We start from the raw sequence: 17053 nt of genomic DNA, 5'->3' as shown, positions 1-17053 counted from the left end.
AAAAGACTACTTACTCAGAGCAGTAACAATTCATCTCTAGCTGAAGAGAACCAAATAAATCAAAGTATTTGCTATCCCACTAGAGAAGCATGTTGATCTGTTTCAGAGTAGCAGCCGTGGTAGTCTGTATCCGCAAAAAGAAAAGGAGGACTTGTGGCACCTTAGACCAACAAATTTATTTGAGCATAAGCTTTCGTGAGCTACAGCTCACTTAATCGGATGCAATGTAGCTCACAAAAGCTTATGCTCAAATAAATTTGTTAGTCTCTAAGGTGCCACAAGTACTCCTTTTCTTTTTATGTTGATCTGTGTTTAAACTGTCATGGTATTCTTGGGTTCAGGAGTCCAGCATCTATTGCATTTTTACAGTTCAGAGTTAATGGCACCAGCTTCTTATTTACTTTAGGTTTTAAAAGGTTCTCTTTCCAACTCATTTTTCAGATCTATGATTAATTTGTAATATAGATTCTTCCCATTATGAGCAGACATGAGGTAAAATGCACTTAAGTGACTCAGAAGCCTAAATCCCATTTTCAAGAGTGATTTAGGTACCTAAGGACTTTTTGACACTGTTTTTGTACGGCTTTAACTGTACTGATTTCAACTAGTATAATTGCATCAGTACAACACTGTAGCTTGAATGCAATTCTGTTGGGATAAAGGAATATCTTGTGAGCTTATTTCTATAAAATTAGGGTCTCCAGTTCAGCAAGGTACTTAAGCATATGCATATCTGTTATTCTTCAGTGGGACTACTCAAAGGATAAAGATACACACCCATTTCACTCCATGGCACCAGAAAGCCATGTTTCCCTCAAAAAAAAAAAAAAGGTACAAAGCTCCTCTTCTTGCCTCCATGCAGTCACCCCTCCCTCCATATCATTTGGGAGCATGTATTTCTTGCATAGATAGGTAGCACTGCCATGTTTCATTCAAGCTGCTTAGACCTTTAGGGCCGTAGCCACAGCCTGCTGAAACCAATGGCAACACTCCCATGAATACAATGGGTTTTGGATCAGATCTTTAGTGCACCGAATTTTACCATGAAATAAAGGTGACCGGAGTTGGTCTTTTTTGGTTATCATTAAAGTATCTTTCTTGGATACAGGTCACAGTAATATCACTGCATACGTAATTCCTGATGAGAGCTCATGTAGACATACATGACCCTGGTCAACACCTGCCATTAGCCATCACTCAGAGCAAAGGCATTTTCATCATCAAGTATGCGATGTTCTCTTGTATTCTTTCCACCCCCTCCCCCCAGTCCCACCTGGCAGGACAGGAGGGGACACCACAGCCCTTCGACGCCCAGTCCACATCAAAAACCGTTTAAGGTTAATAATAGGCACACAGTGTAAAGAACGAAGCCAGCCAGCCAGCCTAGTGACAGTGATCTTGGTCATTCCCTTGACGACATCAGACTTGGGATCTCAAGCTTTGATAAAGAGGTTAGAGGAAACATTAACCAATTGGAAAGTGATGAGGTGGAAGAGAGAAGCCCTCTGAAGATATTAAAACTTGTACTGTGCTCTACACCACAGAGCTGGTAGGGTTCAGGCAGTGTTTGGCTCAGCTGCAGAGCTATAAATGTTTCTTTTTGATTTGGGGTGGTGCAGCTAAAGTTCAAAAAAATTTTCAAGTGTGACCAGCAATGTTGGGTACCCCACTTGATATGCCTTGTAGGGGCCTGATTTTCAGAAACTGCTGAGCACCCACCCTCAGAAAAGTTAGGCACCATAAGCTGTCTGTGGCCACCCAAATTGATTGGTTGCTTTTTAAGATCTGGGCCACCAAACATCTTCCAGCTATGGTTTAATTCACATTATGCTGAAGCCTCTTATGCTTGATTTGAATTCATGTGCAACTGATACAAGTAAGCTATAATCGCACTTGGGCATACCCCTTGTCAGCGCTGTTTATTTTATTGATGAAGCAACAGACAGTAGTAGTGAGCTGGAACCTAATCCAGGACAAAGCGAAGAATAACTCTGGGTTAAATCCTGGCCTCAGGGAAGTCAAACTCCCTTGGACCTCAATGGGTCTACACTGCAATTAAAAACCCACAGCTGGCCCATGCCAGCTGACTCAGACTTGCAGAGATCAGGCTGTTTAGCTGCAGTGTAGACATACTGGGACTCTCCCACCTCACAAGGTCCTAGAGCCCAGGCTCCAGGCCAAGCATGAACATCTACACCACAATTAAACAGCCCCAAGGCCAGTGAGCCTGAGTCAGCTGGTAGGGGCCAGCTGGGGTGGGGGGGGTTTACTTGCAGCATAGACATCCCTAATGGAGCCAAGGTTTCACCTTAAGTGCTACAGGGGATACAGCAGAACGGCTGGTGGGGGAAGACAAGGATACAGAGAAGGGAAGGTCAAGTCTAGATTTATTTTTAAATGACCAAATTTCCATCAGGTCCGTTATATGCCATTAAAACAATGAACCCTGCCAGAGCAGTGTCCAGGACACAATGATACTATGCCCTACTTTTTCCAACAGCCCTAAAGAAAAAAAGGTCCAGTAGAATTTTATGAAATTAAACTATTAGGGTTTCATAGAAAATGCTATAGAAGCCTACAGAACTTCAACCATTTAAAAATTTTATTGAAAGCTTAGCATTCCCTGTTAAAAATTCTATGGAGATCTCCTTTAAAGTTGGCCAAATCTACTGTCAGCAAGGTGGTGACACCCCAGGAAGGAGGAAGCATTTGTGCAGTAGGGTCACCTAGATGACCCAATTAAAAATATACAATGGTGAAGCTATTGAGAGAGTTTAATCAGGAACATATGCAAGAACAAGTCTGCACTGGGTCAAACATGCTGTTTGGGCGGGGGGGGAAAACCATGAGGCAGTTTTCTCTGAAGACAATTTTGCTTCCAGAAGATTAGAGCAAAGAAAGGCTTCATTGTGAAGCTTTGGAAAGTCTGTTTCATGAAAAAAAGATGAGCTCAAATAATAGTAGAGATGGCAGAGATCCAGGCTGAAAAAAAATTGCGATCTTACTGTAAACAAGACCTTCATTTTAAATGCAGACCTCTTCCATTTATAGTTGGACACTGCCAGTATAGCAGCACCTTTAGATATTTTCCCCCTTGAATGAAGTTTGTGCAACCGAGGCAGAAAGGTTCCCTGATCAGTGGTCCTGGACCTCAAATCATGCATGCTGCTCTTTCACAGTGTCATTAGTCACAGCTGACAGGAAGGGACAGCATGGGTGTCACTTATTGGCAGTTTTCGTGAGTTTTGTTACGTGAGAACTTCTTAACTTGTGGAACTAGTGGGACTTCTTAGAAAGTTAAGGCCGTTCCTGAATTCTGATCCGTGCAGAGGGATCCTGTGCCCAGCCACTGCCTCTGTGGGGTCCACACAGGCACAGGGGTTTGCCCCTACAGATTGAACTGAAAGAGTAGGCTTTAACACTTCACACACATCTGTGGGTCCCTCTACCATGCTGCGTCTGGAGTCCATTCCAGTCCCAAGCTGTGGATGATTTAAGTAGTTTGTCTTCACAGTTCAAGTGGGGCTCATTGCATTTTGGTGGTGGGAGGGAAGGGGACACAGACGTCAGGATGGCGCACAGAAGGTCTAGTATTTTCTTTGCAACATTTGGCAGAGCATTTCCAACTCCTGGTCAGAAGCAAAACTGCTTATTGTGTTAACAGCAGCATGGGAGTCTTAGGGACCCAGAGAAGGAACCACAATAGAGGCACAAGGCTGAACTCCTAAATTTAGTGGTAGTTTTATACAGTGAATATTAACATTTAATTATAGGTATACACACCCCAGTGACAGCTGGATATCAGCAGCACAGCTCACAAGCCATTGGCCTTTATAGCTTCCTCTGACTAGTATGTAAAGCTGAAACTGACCACACAAGGACAAAGAAATTGACCAAACAAAGACATTCCAGGGGAAGATCTTCTCCCTCAAGCATCCCCCATGTTTCAGCCAACTTTATCAGGTGGTGTCTGCTACATATTTTCAGTTCCTGAATACAAATCCCTAGATAGAGAACCTATTCTCCCCCCCGCCCAAGAAAAACAAGTACTACCACCAGTTTCTCATCATTCATCATTCCAAAATAGTCTGGATAATGACTACGTTAAGTCTCACTGTGGCTTTTATAAAAGTGATGCATAGCCTAGAAAAAGCTTTCAAGGGTGCTTAAGTGACCAACACTTAAATCTCATTGACAGTCAAGAGGATTTAGGTTCCTGGTACTCAAGTAGTTTTTTAAAAAAGGGGACTTAAGGGGTACAATTTTTAAATGTGCTTTTTCCCCACTTGGATTTTTCCCCTCCCTGGGGACTGATGTAGGCCGTACCAACCCATGTCCTCGCTTATCAGACCCAGACCCTGCAATCTGCGCCGCAGATCCCTGCATTGTGTGACTTCCCTACGTCCTGCAAGGTGCTTTAGAACCACATGCAAAGCTCCAGCAGAAGCCCCACCCTCAATTTGTGAGAGAATACAGTCACAAACTAGCCCCGTTCACATAAAAGCCTTTCAGCAGAGAGCTGATTGAGGAGTTTTGAATGAGTAAACCAAAGAATGAATACTTACTAGAAGTGTCATTGCTGTAATCCCATGCCTCAACAAGCAACGTATAGGATCGCTACAAAACAAAATGTATATATATATATGTATTAGTACCTCAAACAGACAGCACCTTTAAAAAAAGCAAACATTTTTAATATGCATCTGATGGGAAAAAATAAAAATTAAATCTCCATCTCTCTCGAGACTGTATCCACTGAAAACATAAATAGGCAACAGATTATACTTGAGACAAACATGATCCTCTTGTAACCTCTTAAGTCACCTTATCCACTCTGACTTGAGACCTTTCACCTTGGATTGCTCATCTTTGTCATCACTAATGCATCTTATGTACTTAACCTGGAAGTACAGCTTTTGACACTAGGCTGTAAGTTAGAATTTAGCAAGTTTGGCAAAAATGCACAGTTGGAGGGGGGAAGAGGAGAGAATAATCAACTGCTTGAAGAGAGTTTTAGTTACGAAATTTCTGCTTTGTATTTAATTTTAGATCCCGACATTTTTTCCATCCTGAAAGCCGGGGTGTTGCAAAGATTATTCAGCTTGCCTCGGCAGTGCAGTCTCTAGAGGGCTTTGCTTTTCAGCACCCCTTTGAAAGCTTTGTCTGCACTAGGCCGTCACTGCTCCCACAAGTATCAGGTAACTAAGGCAAAAACTGATGAATCTCCGAAGGGGGCGGGGAGGGAGAGGCTCTGTAAAACAAAGCCTCAGATCACACTATTTGGAAGAATTAGGGAAGCAAGAGAAGTAGTACACACCTGTGTGTCACATTTATAGACAGACTAATCTGCCAATCAGGTCTCTAGCATTCCCATCATCATAATAGTAAATAATCATCAGCAGCTCCAATAACCAAAGAGACTGCTTCAGGCTGGAAGTATGCCAGGTACTACAGCTAAGCTCCCTTTATCTTCAAACCTGACTCAGGAACAAAAGTCATTAGAACTATCCCCACCTTTATTTGGCTATGTTCTAGCCCGATCCTGTGTTCCCCCCCCTCCCACCAATACTGTCATGCTACCAAAAATGTCTAGGCTTACATACAGATTTTTAAAGAGTCAAAAGGTTAAGAATTTAGAAAAAAGGGAAACAGAGGTGATGGGTTTGATTTAGTCAGATGTCAGTCTAACCTTTTGCAAGGAGGGTGTGTGACAAAATTATTCACAAGCTAGAATCTTGTGCAAGAGAAGTTGAGATTAGTGAGGTTTATTTTTCACACTCACTTATATTCTTGCCAGCACTAAGTATCAGTCCATTTGTAAAGAGAGTCGCATGTAGTAATTAAATACTGTTACCGGACACAAAACCACGTTTATAAGAGACTATAGCTGCAAGGTGTAAGCATCAGGCAGACTTCAAAACCCCTCCTGACTTCCCCTCCCCCCAAAAAGTCAAAGCCAACTAATTTCTCACCACTGGACACAGCATGCAGCCTTTGAAGGGGGGGGGGGGGGAGGGAGAATCTAGTTTGTGATGGACACTAGCTTGGAATCTAGCCTAAATACGTTTCATATTCAAAGCAGACTCAGATTCCATTTCGTCCACTGATAACTGTGGGAAAATGCTTCGAAAAAAGCAAGCAAAGCTGGGCAAGCCAAGACATGTGCCCAACCTTCCAAGCAAAGTATAGATCGGCCCTAACCATTTTTGGTTAATATTTCATCAATAAAGTTACACATTATTTGTTACTATTCTGGGAAAAGGCTTGCAACTTGGAGAAAATGCTCTGAAACAGCTTTAGAAGGCTTTCCCACACAAGTCAGAGGTAAAAATTCCTGAGACATAATTAAATGTACATTTCATTTCACTTGTGGCATGGCTACCATCACCTCTCCTCCTCCATTTAATTACAACACTGCCAAACCCAAAACAGAGAGCATGACATGTTACAGCAAGCTTGCAAAAATATTATGCTACAACTGAGAAATGACGACAACAACTTGCACCATTTCAATAAAGTTAAGGATGTTTTCCTTTTGGCCTTGCATAATTGTTTTGGAAGATGTTCCGTCTAAACTCATAGCAACAGTCCCTGCTTAGTCCTTAGGCTTGTTTACCAACACAATCCACCCTCGAGGAAAGGAAAGGCAGGATCCCTGCTTTAAGAGCTACTGTTGCCACATACCTGTGTAACCAATTTTCAACAAACCACAGGGCTTCACTTAAACCAACACCAAACAGGGCAACCTCCCCAAGCCCATACAAAAAAAAACCCTACCTTTGCAAGTATTTTTACAGAAAAAAATGTAGCTAAAGAAAGCCACATTTTCTGATTTGGGAGAGAACTGTCATTTCATCCAGTTGGTTGTGCCCTCCCTGACAAAGTGAAAAATTTGTGCTTAAGGAAGTTTATCAATGAGATACTTGTTTTTTGAAACTTAAAAAAAGCTAGTAAACCCCCTAAGATGCAATCAGGTGACTGCATTAATCTGACCAACCCATGATAAGGAATTTCTCTGCAAAGACTACACAGTGTTGAGATGTTAGCCTATTTTAAAAGGTGCCCATCATTCCCACTTTACAGATCAACAGTTAAGATATCTCAGGAATGACTACTTACAGCATGGAGGTTTAATTTTTCCCATGCCCACAACTGACCTCTGCACATCTTTGAATAAATATACATCCAGACACAAGAATTCCATATCATGCACATTATTCCATCAAAGCAAGGTACCAGGCAGCAAATCAGCAGTGAACTATGATGGAGTCACACCCAATTAGCCACTATAAATCTAATCTTGACCAGAAGGCAAAGATTCAAGTCAGCTTTGGTCTCATGCTAGAAAGGAACTTCAAGCCACTAGTCTGCAGAATGTTCACACTTTCACGGTTTAATCAAAACCAAGAACGTGTTACCATCATGGTCACATCTGAATGATTTTACCAAAGCTAGGAGACAGTTAAAAAAGCTGGTCTTATGCGTGGTAGTATTCAGAGCACTAAACACATTTATGGAGGTGGATTAGATAGCGAAGTGAAACCAAAGAGTTTAGAGAACCTTAAAGGCAGTTCTAAGCCAACAATCACCATATTTATTCCTGATCTGTAGATGACAGAACCCATGAACTTTCATGGCCCTTTAAATCGGTCACTGGGAGTCACTTATGAGGGTGACAGGATAATGCTGCCTCTTTCCAGATTATTCAGTGCTTTAAGTCACAGCCAGAATGGATGCATAATCCAGGAGGGGTTTAAAAAGCAGAGAAGTCTTTGGAAGAAATAGGTGTCAATGTTTTCACGGGGGACTAAATTTCAAGGGCCAAAACTGAGACACAATAAAGAGGCCAGATTTTCAGAAAGCAAGTCCAGAGGACTGTCGGCAGTGGGAAGCAAGCTCCTTTAAAGCCCCCTCCCCCAAAAAAGTCGTTAGACCCTTTGGGATCTTGGCCCCCCACATGTTGAAGAATACTGATTCAACAGGACAGATCAGCAGAGGAATGTCATTGTCGTTTATGAAGGGATATTCCCCCTTTGGGGGTCACGACTCCTGTCCTAGAGGATTAAGCACCCAAGACACCTGCCGATTCAATGTTTCACACGCTTCGTGACGAGCAGCGGGAAGTCCGATCTGACTTGTATATGCTTCTCTTCTGTCAAACAGGGAAATCAGGTTAACCACAGCAATGCTCAACCTGTGCCCTGACAGCCACATGTGGAGACAAGTCTGCCTTGCAGCTCTCCACTCGCTCTGCCTGGGTCTCCGGCAGCGTGCCAATCCCTACGCACTCCAGCCTGGAACAGGAGACCTTGAGCTGAGAGCCACAGCAACTCCGCCCATTAGCTAGAAGGGGGCGTGGCAGGGAAGAAAGGAAGAAATGAGGAACTTTTTAAAACCTTCAGGGGGCGGGGAGAGCGAGACAGACAGCCCAGAACAGATTTACAGCTAGCCACAATACCACTTCCTCAGATTGCTCAGCAAGGTTCTCACTGCAGTGCCACATCATCACATGACGACAGAGTCAAGACACCACACGAACGCCCGATCACATCAGGGCCATCCCGTTGGCTTCCACTCCATCTGCTGTCAGAGCTGAAGACGACTGGTTTGCTATATTTCACTGGATGGCCCCTTCGGCAGGAGAAGGAAGAGGAGAGAGAGACTCATCTCCTTCGTTGAGCACAAGGTAGCTTGCAAGTTTCTCACTGGGCCTCCCTATGTAAAACATAACCCTACAAGTTTTACTCTATATACCCAAGATGACATTGCACACCACTCAGGTTTTGTTTATGCAGGCAGTAACCTCACCTCCCATAGGCCCTGGCTTTCAAGAATTTCAAAGGTTATATTAACACCCTGCCCTGCGTGCGAAGGGTATCTGAGGACCAATCACAATGTGCCCATGGGATAACACACTCAGCTTTTGACAGAGCAACTTTCTGCACCATCTCGGCTCTGCTGAGCGAGGTAAAACACTTTATTGCCACATTAAGAATGGGCCATACAAACAAATGTAACTACATTAGCAGCTGCCAGGAGCCTCTCTCTTTGACAGCACAAGCCAAACTGGTCAAGAACTTCTCTGTGATACAGCTGTCCTCCTCCTGCCAAACGATGAAGGACACAAAATTACCGCTATCCGAACTATGTGTGCTGCATCCAATAAACCAGGCTGATCTCTGATCTGGCAAGCCTGCTGGAATAATGAGTATCCTGTGAATACATAATGTGCTGAAGTTGCCATTGTGTGAAGTCAGTCCATGGTTTGTCTGGGAGCCGAACTCTGCTGAGTCTACTGCTGCTTCCTGTTGCTTGTCCTGTATTAGCATTATTTTTGGATAGGCCCCATTATGTCCTGTAATCCTCACTGCAGTCAGTATGGCCACGCTATTGTTCTTGGTTAATATTAGCAGTCAATGCCTCCGTCTGGGTGGCCGGACTACAATGTATTCTAATCACAGCACTAGAATGCACTAACCAAACAATGCGCCAGAAAAAGATCTTTAAAAAACTATGGCATCTCAATTTTAACAGACTTCAGTTTGGGGGGCAGCAGGGGGGGAATCTCAGCAGCAGGGTGCAGAATATTACAATAGCATTTTAATCAGTGCCTTATCTGATTACAAGGTTATTTCTTCACAAAGCTCTCACTTGTCACCAAAAAGACCCAGTAAGTAGGCCAAGATGTCAATGGTCACTTTAAACCCTCTCCAATAAGATTACCCACTATTCTTGTCCTTCTCCCTACCTGTTTAAAGCATCCCAGTGATAATTAAATGCACCAGTTACAAAAGGGTGGCAAGGTTAATAGAGAAAATACCTAGTAACCAGCCAAGCAAAACAGTCAGGTTCACACAGAGCAAGCCTGAACAAGAGGCCTTTCTACTTATTACCCAAGTGCATAAAACCTGGGCTGAGCTGGGAAAGGAATCAATGTTTGACTATTTACAAACCACTTTAACTGCCTCTATCCACATTTTACAGTTTCTTCGGAACACAACAACAGTAATGAGTGTAATTGATGCTGTAGAGCAGGGACCATAGAATCACCAGTTCCATGCAGTCACACCACTCAGTTTTCTTTTGACATCTTTCCCCATCTATAAGATGCATGTAGGTTACTGGTTCGAGTGGCATTTACTAAAAGACCCTCAATGCTAGTGATTCTACACTAAGTGTGAATTCAGGGTTTAAGAACAATCCTGTTCCCAGTTTGTTTTTAAAAGTGTATTAAAGAACTGTAGCTGAAATCCACAGGTGCCATATGACTTTTAAATTACTGGACCGAGCCTGGGAAAACAGCACCTAGTTTTTATTAAAAAAATCTCTAGTCTAGAGACAAAATAGCATCTCATGTAATGAACTGCATCATCAGTTTTAACAGCAATAAGAATTAGTGTGCTTACACTCTAATCTCAGTTCATAATGAAATAAAGGGACATAAGGTTCTAATTAACCTGAGGAAAGCTAACGCAAAAGGTATCAAGTCTTATGCAATACAAAGTCAGATATTCAGCTACATAGGTTATGAGATGACAGTGCCAAATTATATATATATATGGAAGCTTCTTTAGATATCTCATATATATATATATATATATGCATGTGTGTGAGAGATATCTAAAGAAGCTTCTATATACATATATATACACACACACACGCTTTAAGGAGGGCTACCCTGGGCCCATTCAGCTCCCACCGAAGTCAGATAGAGCAAGCCTTTATTTAATCAAGAACAAACTAAAAGTACCTACATACAAAAAATAGTTAGTGGGACTGATTTACTTATGGACGGACTACAGCTATAAGCACTGTAATAAAATGGATTCACACTGAAGGTGAAATCCAAAACTGGACTGGAACATAAGCGTCCCTAAAAAAGTGATAGATTAGGAGTGGAAGAGGTACCTTTTAAAAACACATCACTCCTCTACATTCCTAGGAAAGAGTTTGAATGTGGATGCCAGTTATTTTCCAGAATGTCATTTAATATACACACTCCATTTTGGATAATACCACCCATTCAAACCATGGCACTCAGATGGGGAAAAATACTGTTTACCAATAATTAAAGTGGTAAACGTGTTCCAATGTTGATATATTCTTCTTCCTTGGACAGGGGCACTACCTAAAATTAGGGATGTTGATATTACACACGTCTGTTAAAACCTATAACCAGCAACAAACAACAAAAAAAGTCTTTATATTTCTGGCTAGTGTCTACTAGAAGAAAATATGTAATGCCAGTTCAGAGTGTTTCTTTCACATCTTCAGGAACAGGCATAAATTTTGTTGATAAAAAGGACAGACAGCTAGTGTTTTCTTAGCCAAAGGGTGAAATCCAAAACTTTTCTTTAAGTTTTACAGTGAAGCAGTTTAGAGGTTTTTGCACCTCAGATTCTTGGTGCCCTGACACAATTTGCCAACGTTAAATGATTACAAGGATCACAAGTTTTTTTGAAATCTGATCTATGGACACCATAGAGGCTGCCAACTTTGACCTGCCTCATGGTTACAGCCTCAATGAAGCCGAAGGTAACTCTTTGCATAAACACAACATTAATGCTGAACTTTGTTTGCTGAATGAACGCAGGGCTCCTTTAAAGCATGAGAAGCCATGAGATTTTGCAGTCCATTTTGGAAAATGCCATTCTTATAACTGATTCTAAATTAATCCTTTTGGATTTTGACTGACCATTTATGACAGCAGAATTATGCTCAATAACCTGCAAAGACAAACTTCAATGTAAGGAACAAGGAAGATTTTGGTTTGAAACTTCCCTATAGGTTTCATGGATGTACAAAGTTCTGAAGAAAGTTCCTGGTGCCTTAAAATGAACTGTTGTATTTAGCTAAAGTATAGTTGTATTTTTAAAGAAGAACTGCAATTTGCACATTCTTTGGCTTAGGGCTGCAGGTGCAGCTTTCTGGATGTACTCTTTATTTCCTTCATGCTGGTCCACTGCCCTGTTGCCTAGCAACTTATTCAAGCCTCCAATCACTTAAATGAATTTACAGCTCACTGTCTCCACTCCCATTACTCACAAGGGTACATATCAAAACCTACACAACAGCAAATCATGCAATGTTCTTAGAAGGCGAGTTCCAGCTCTTCAGATCTACATTCGTTTTAGGAACTGAATCTAAGAATTAAAGTGATCAGCGCAAACTTGGATTTTTGTTGTTTTGTTTGTTATTTTTAAAAACACCCTGCCTGGTGCATAAAAATCTTTACAGATCTAAAAACATCTTAACTATTTTCAACACAAGACACAGAGAAGCAGTTTGGCATAGGAAAAAAGATGTCAAAAAAGTGTAGTCAAGGCAACAAGGCTTCCTGATGTTACTCACTAAAGCAGGAATGTCCAAGAAAAGCCCTTCCTCAAACAGAAAGATAACAGAACTGATGCATATTCAGAGGCTACTACGAATTGCCAACTAGCAATTTGATTAACACTTAGCTCTGCCTTCTGTTAACCTTCAATGGAATTCTCACTTTGGTGTATACAAGTCAAATCTGTATCTGACAAATCGTTACAAGACAAACTTTTGTCCTCACGCTTAAGATAGGGAGAAAACAGCATTTTAAAGTAATCATAAATGTGGTAATTGAATGGAGTAAGACCAAAGTTTCCATTTCAGAGTTACATTAGTACCACATTATAAGGGATTCAATATTCTCTTTGTATCTTTAAAAAAAGATTAGGGTCTCTTGAAATGTTTGGACTAAAATTAGAGATGCAAACTAAGAGCTTTGCCACATTAAGTATTCCTTTGTTCAATTGCTTTAAGAACCACAGTGGCTAGCAGTAAACACCATTTCCCCATGGAAGCGAAAGCAGGTTCGATAAGTGAACAAATAGATGATCAATCTTAGAACAGCTTGTTTTCTTTGGGGGGCATGAAACAGTTACAGAGTTCTAGCATAGGAGTCAGCACTTCTAACTTCACACCATCCAAAAGACTTTTGAGAGGTGATGGTGCAAAGATGGGGTTCTACTATCCTGGGATTCCCTGGCTTGATTAGATCCAGCTAACAGGACAATGGAAGCAAGTCTTTCACTAAGTGGAGACCAGCTCAATACATGTAGCCAGGGTTGTGGTTGGGTTTTTTTAATGCCTTCAACTTTTGCACATCTGTGAATAAGTTACCAAAAAACTGAACACACTTCAGAGTGTTTTTAAAAAAAACACGCAAGATAAAAAACAGCCTAGATCAACCCGGCCTCTGTGAAAACGTCAGAGCCCAGAGCAGAAGCACCACAGCCCCTGGCAGTACTTAAAATACCACCGATTTTTACAAAACCCTTGATCCCTTCGATGGGATATTTGAAAGGAGATAAAACTTATCAATTTTTTTTTTAAAATAGGGCTTACACTTCCAAACAGTTGTGCAAACTATACTATCGTACTTTGTAACGCTTCAGAACATGGGCTTGGGTTTATCCCTGCAGCCTTCAGTTCCCGGGGGGGGGGACGAAAAAAAGCCCCAACCTGGCACTCACTAAAAGCAGGTAGGAGGCAGCACAGGGCTGGCTGCCTGCTTCGAGATTATGGAGTCCATGCCTGCACTACAACTGGAGGGAGCAGGCGGGACCGTGATGGTGATCCAGGGACTCCTTGGGTTCTTATCCCATGCGGGTGGGCCAAGCTTGGGAGAGGGTGAGAAGCGGACATAGGCTTCAGTCTCACCAGCAAGGGTAGCGGTTGGGGCTGGGAACTGACACGCCCTCCTCTCCCAGCATGCAGTTAAGAGCACTTTACTTTCCTTCCTTGCAAGGAAGCCCAGGTGCCCAAGGTCAGACTCCTAAAACCATATTAAGGCACCTAGGTTAGAACGGCCTGACCTTCAACAATGCTGAGCACTCAGATGGCCCAGTGAAGCTATGTTTGCTCAGCACCCGGGGGGGGGTGTTAAAGGGATCTAGGCTTTTGGGGGGGGCGCTAAGTTTAGGCACCTAGCTTTGAAAAGCTTAGCCAGTTTAGGAGACCCTAACAGAACTGGAGTATACACATTACAGGTATACAGCAAGAGGAGGGGGTGTTGTATAGACAGCTGATGTACTCCAAGCAGTGGTTTCATGACCCATTTGGAAAACTGACTATATTCAGGGCTTAAATTCAGCCACAGCTGTCAGGAGCTCCAGTAGATATTCTCAACCCCCCAGAGTTTTCAGAATCACAGCATGTGGGGCGGGGGGGGGGGGAAGGGGAGTTCATGGGGGGCTCCGGGAAACACTCTTGAGAATTTAAGCCCCGATCCTATTAAAGCTTCCCAGTAAGAGCTAACAGCAGTTCTAGCAAAGCACATGGCCCTGGGCCCCACCTCCTTGTGGTCTCTGCCCTGCCACTGAGTTTGCAAACACAGCTGTTGGGGGAGGGAGGGGTGCTGGGAACCCAGGAACATGGAGCCAACTATCCAGCGGTGAGGGGGGGGGGAGAGAGAAGAGAGTCCAATGTACCAAGGTGGAAAGTTAAGCCCGGCTCTTTCTTTATTTAGCTTCTGGAGTCTGCAAGTGCCTCGAAGCCGGTAACAAGATTCCCTGGGAAGTTGGCAGCTAGTTTGCAAATAGCAGCAGCAGCAGCTTCCATCAACACCAAGGCCTGCAATGAGATGCCCCTTGGGGAAAGCAGGCAGCTTCCCCAAACACTCCCAGGGAAGGGAGCCAGGCATGACACACACTGTTCACATGGGATCGCTGGACAGCCCGCCACTCTTTTGGCGGCTGCACAAGCCTTAACTGGCAAAGGGGGGGAGTGAACTTCTGACCTTACAACTCTTAAGAGCCTTATTGGTGCTGTAAAGTGCAGCGATCCTGGGTTCGCTCCTCTGACCCACTGAGAGCAGGAGCTGATTTGAAAGGCACTAACGGGGTTTGCTTAGGGGGTTCCCTTCCCTCTTTGTAAAGAGAGGATCCACTCCCCTCTCCCCCCCGGGCCCCACACTGACTTCACAAGCCCCCCACGCCCATATTACAACTCAGAGAAAGGCTTCCATGCAGAGCACCTGGGAGCACCCCCTCCCCCGCGCAGCACGATATTGACTCACCGGCCAGGCAAAGCTGAACGGGAGAACAATCCGGTTCCTTTCGTTATTCCGGTTGTACTTTAAATTAAAGGTATTTCCTCCGATGACAGGCGTAGATCCGGAGCCGAAGCTGCAAGGGCCGCCAGCAGAGACCCGGGATTGATACTCCTTCAGGCAAACTTTAAAATACGTATCACACTCGTCTCTGGTACACTTTCTATCTCCTGGGTTTCGGGGGCCATCGCAACAATTCCCATTTTGCAATTCGCCATTGACGTTTTGCATGGATAAGATCTCCAGTTCGAACTGTCCGGACGCTCGAGTCACCTGTTCGCCCCAAGACAGGGAGGGAGAGAAAGGGATCACTGGGCTGTTTGGCTGCTTTAAGCGGCTGCAACCAGAGCGCGAAGGCCGGGGGAACTCAGTCCCAAACGGAGGGGTTTTGAAAGCGAGTTACGCACACCGCCAAGCGCCAAACTTGCAGCTCCCAGATCATCGGGAGGGCAGGAGACCAGAGTCTCCTCTCCACCGCCTGCCAGGAGCGCTGCAAAGGAGACCCCCTCCCCGCCCCCGGGGAACCGGGACCCCGGCTTTCAAAGCCTTAAATTGGGTGTGCGTATCAGATCGGTCCAACAGGGACATCACAACCAGGTGCCACCTCTTGGGTAAACCGCGGAGGTTTTTAAAACGCCTCCAAAATTGATCCGCACGGAAGCCTCGAGGGAAGAGTGCCCTGAGCCTGGTTAATAAAAACGAATTCGTCAGGAGCGACTTGCACCAGTTAAGGGGCTTTTGAAAATCAAAGTAGGGAACCGTGCAGCAATTGCAGCTTGCTGAAGGACGGACCCCCCCCCCCCCCCAAGCTAGGATTAAATCTCACTAAATGAGTCCAAAAACACCTTGCCTGCAACACTTGCGCGTCGTTTAAGGATTTTTTTTTTTGCGGGGGGGGGGGGTTGCACATAAGGGGCCCCCGCAGAAAGGGCGACGCGGGGACCGCCGGAGGAAGCTCGCCCGCCCGCCCGCGGCAAAGCGCAGCGAAGCCCGGCTGCCGCGTAAGGAAGCGGGGGCTGGCCCGTGCCGCCGCAGCCCCCAGCGCGCGGGCGCTCACGTACCTTTCCCCGCAGGCAGAGCAGGGCGAGGAGCAGAGGGGCGAGGGCGGGTCGCCTGGGTAGGAGCATGCCGCCTCCCTGCACGCCGCCGCCGCTCCCGACTCGCAGAGCCTCCGCCGCGGGGAGCATGCACGGGTGGCAAACGCCGCCGCTTTTCACCGGCTCCTCGACAGCGCCCCGCTCGAGCCCGGCAGCCTCTTATCCTCCCGCGGCCGCCCTCGCCTTTTCTTCTCTTGTCTTTGCCTTTTCTTCTCTTTTCTATGGCGATTATTCGGAGCCTTTTCTTCCTTTCAAAGCACCGGCCGCCGCTCGGCTCAGGGCAGCACAATGCGGCCCCCCGCCCTCCCCCCCGGGAGACACAGGCGACGCGCCCAGAGAGAGGGAGCTGGAAGCCCGTCTGGGAGCCCCGCCGCCGCCGGCCCGCTTCATCTATCCCGCGGCCGCGGGAGGGGAAGCCGCAGCCGGCGCATGCGTCTCTATTAATATGCATGAGGGGGTGGGGGGGGGGGGTGGGGGGGGGAGTGGCACCGCCTGGTTCCCTGGAGGGAGGGGGGGGAGGGGAGAGCGATAGCAGCAGGGGTGGGGCGGGAGCTGCGCGGCAGGTGAGAGCAATGGCCGACAGGTATGGGGGGGGGGGGATAAGGATGAGCTGGCCACAACGAATAGCCTCACGCAGCGGGCCAGCGTGGACGGGGCTTGCAGCAAGCCAAGGTGTCTCTTGCAGGAGGGGGCGATCAACGCCCCAGGGGCTGCTGCCTGCAGCCGGGACCGGGGGGGTTGTTAACCCTTTCGGGTGCAGCCCAGGGGGCTACGTCCCATCCCGCCCCCCCCCCCCCCAGCCAATGCAAAGCGCAGGCAGGGTGCGGAGCCCCGCCGGGAGGAAGAGGGCTCGGAAAGCCCGCTCCCTGCTGAA

The 17053-nt window shown here is 45.4% G+C and overlaps 1 protein-coding gene across 2 annotated transcripts in view; it reads right to left on the bottom strand.

The window, feature by feature from the left end:
- The window catches only part of JAG1 (jagged canonical Notch ligand 1), a 35840-nt gene extending 19265 nt beyond the window's left edge, over nucleotides 1–16575 (bottom strand). For both annotated transcript variants that reach the window (XM_048842595.2, XM_075127241.1), the window contains exons 1-3: nucleotides 16144–16575; nucleotides 15050–15355; nucleotides 4566–4617 (exon numbers count right to left, since the gene is read on the bottom strand). In XM_048842595.2, the coding sequence (XP_048698552.1) occupies nucleotides 4566–4617; nucleotides 15050–15355; nucleotides 16144–16269 (484 nt within the window). In that variant the 5' untranslated portion in view covers nucleotides 16270–16575. The remainder of the gene's footprint in view (nucleotides 1–4565; nucleotides 4618–15049; nucleotides 15356–16143) is intronic.
- Between the last annotated feature and the right edge of the window lie 478 nt (nucleotides 16576–17053).

The sequence above is a fragment of the Caretta caretta genome, chromosome 3 (genome assembly GCF_965140235.1).
Source record: "Caretta caretta isolate rCarCar2 chromosome 3, rCarCar1.hap1, whole genome shotgun sequence".
Lineage (NCBI taxonomy): Eukaryota > Metazoa > Chordata > Testudines > Cheloniidae > Caretta > Caretta caretta.
Note: the sequence above shows the minus strand (reverse complement) of the source record. Positions and strands in the feature narration are given on the sequence as shown.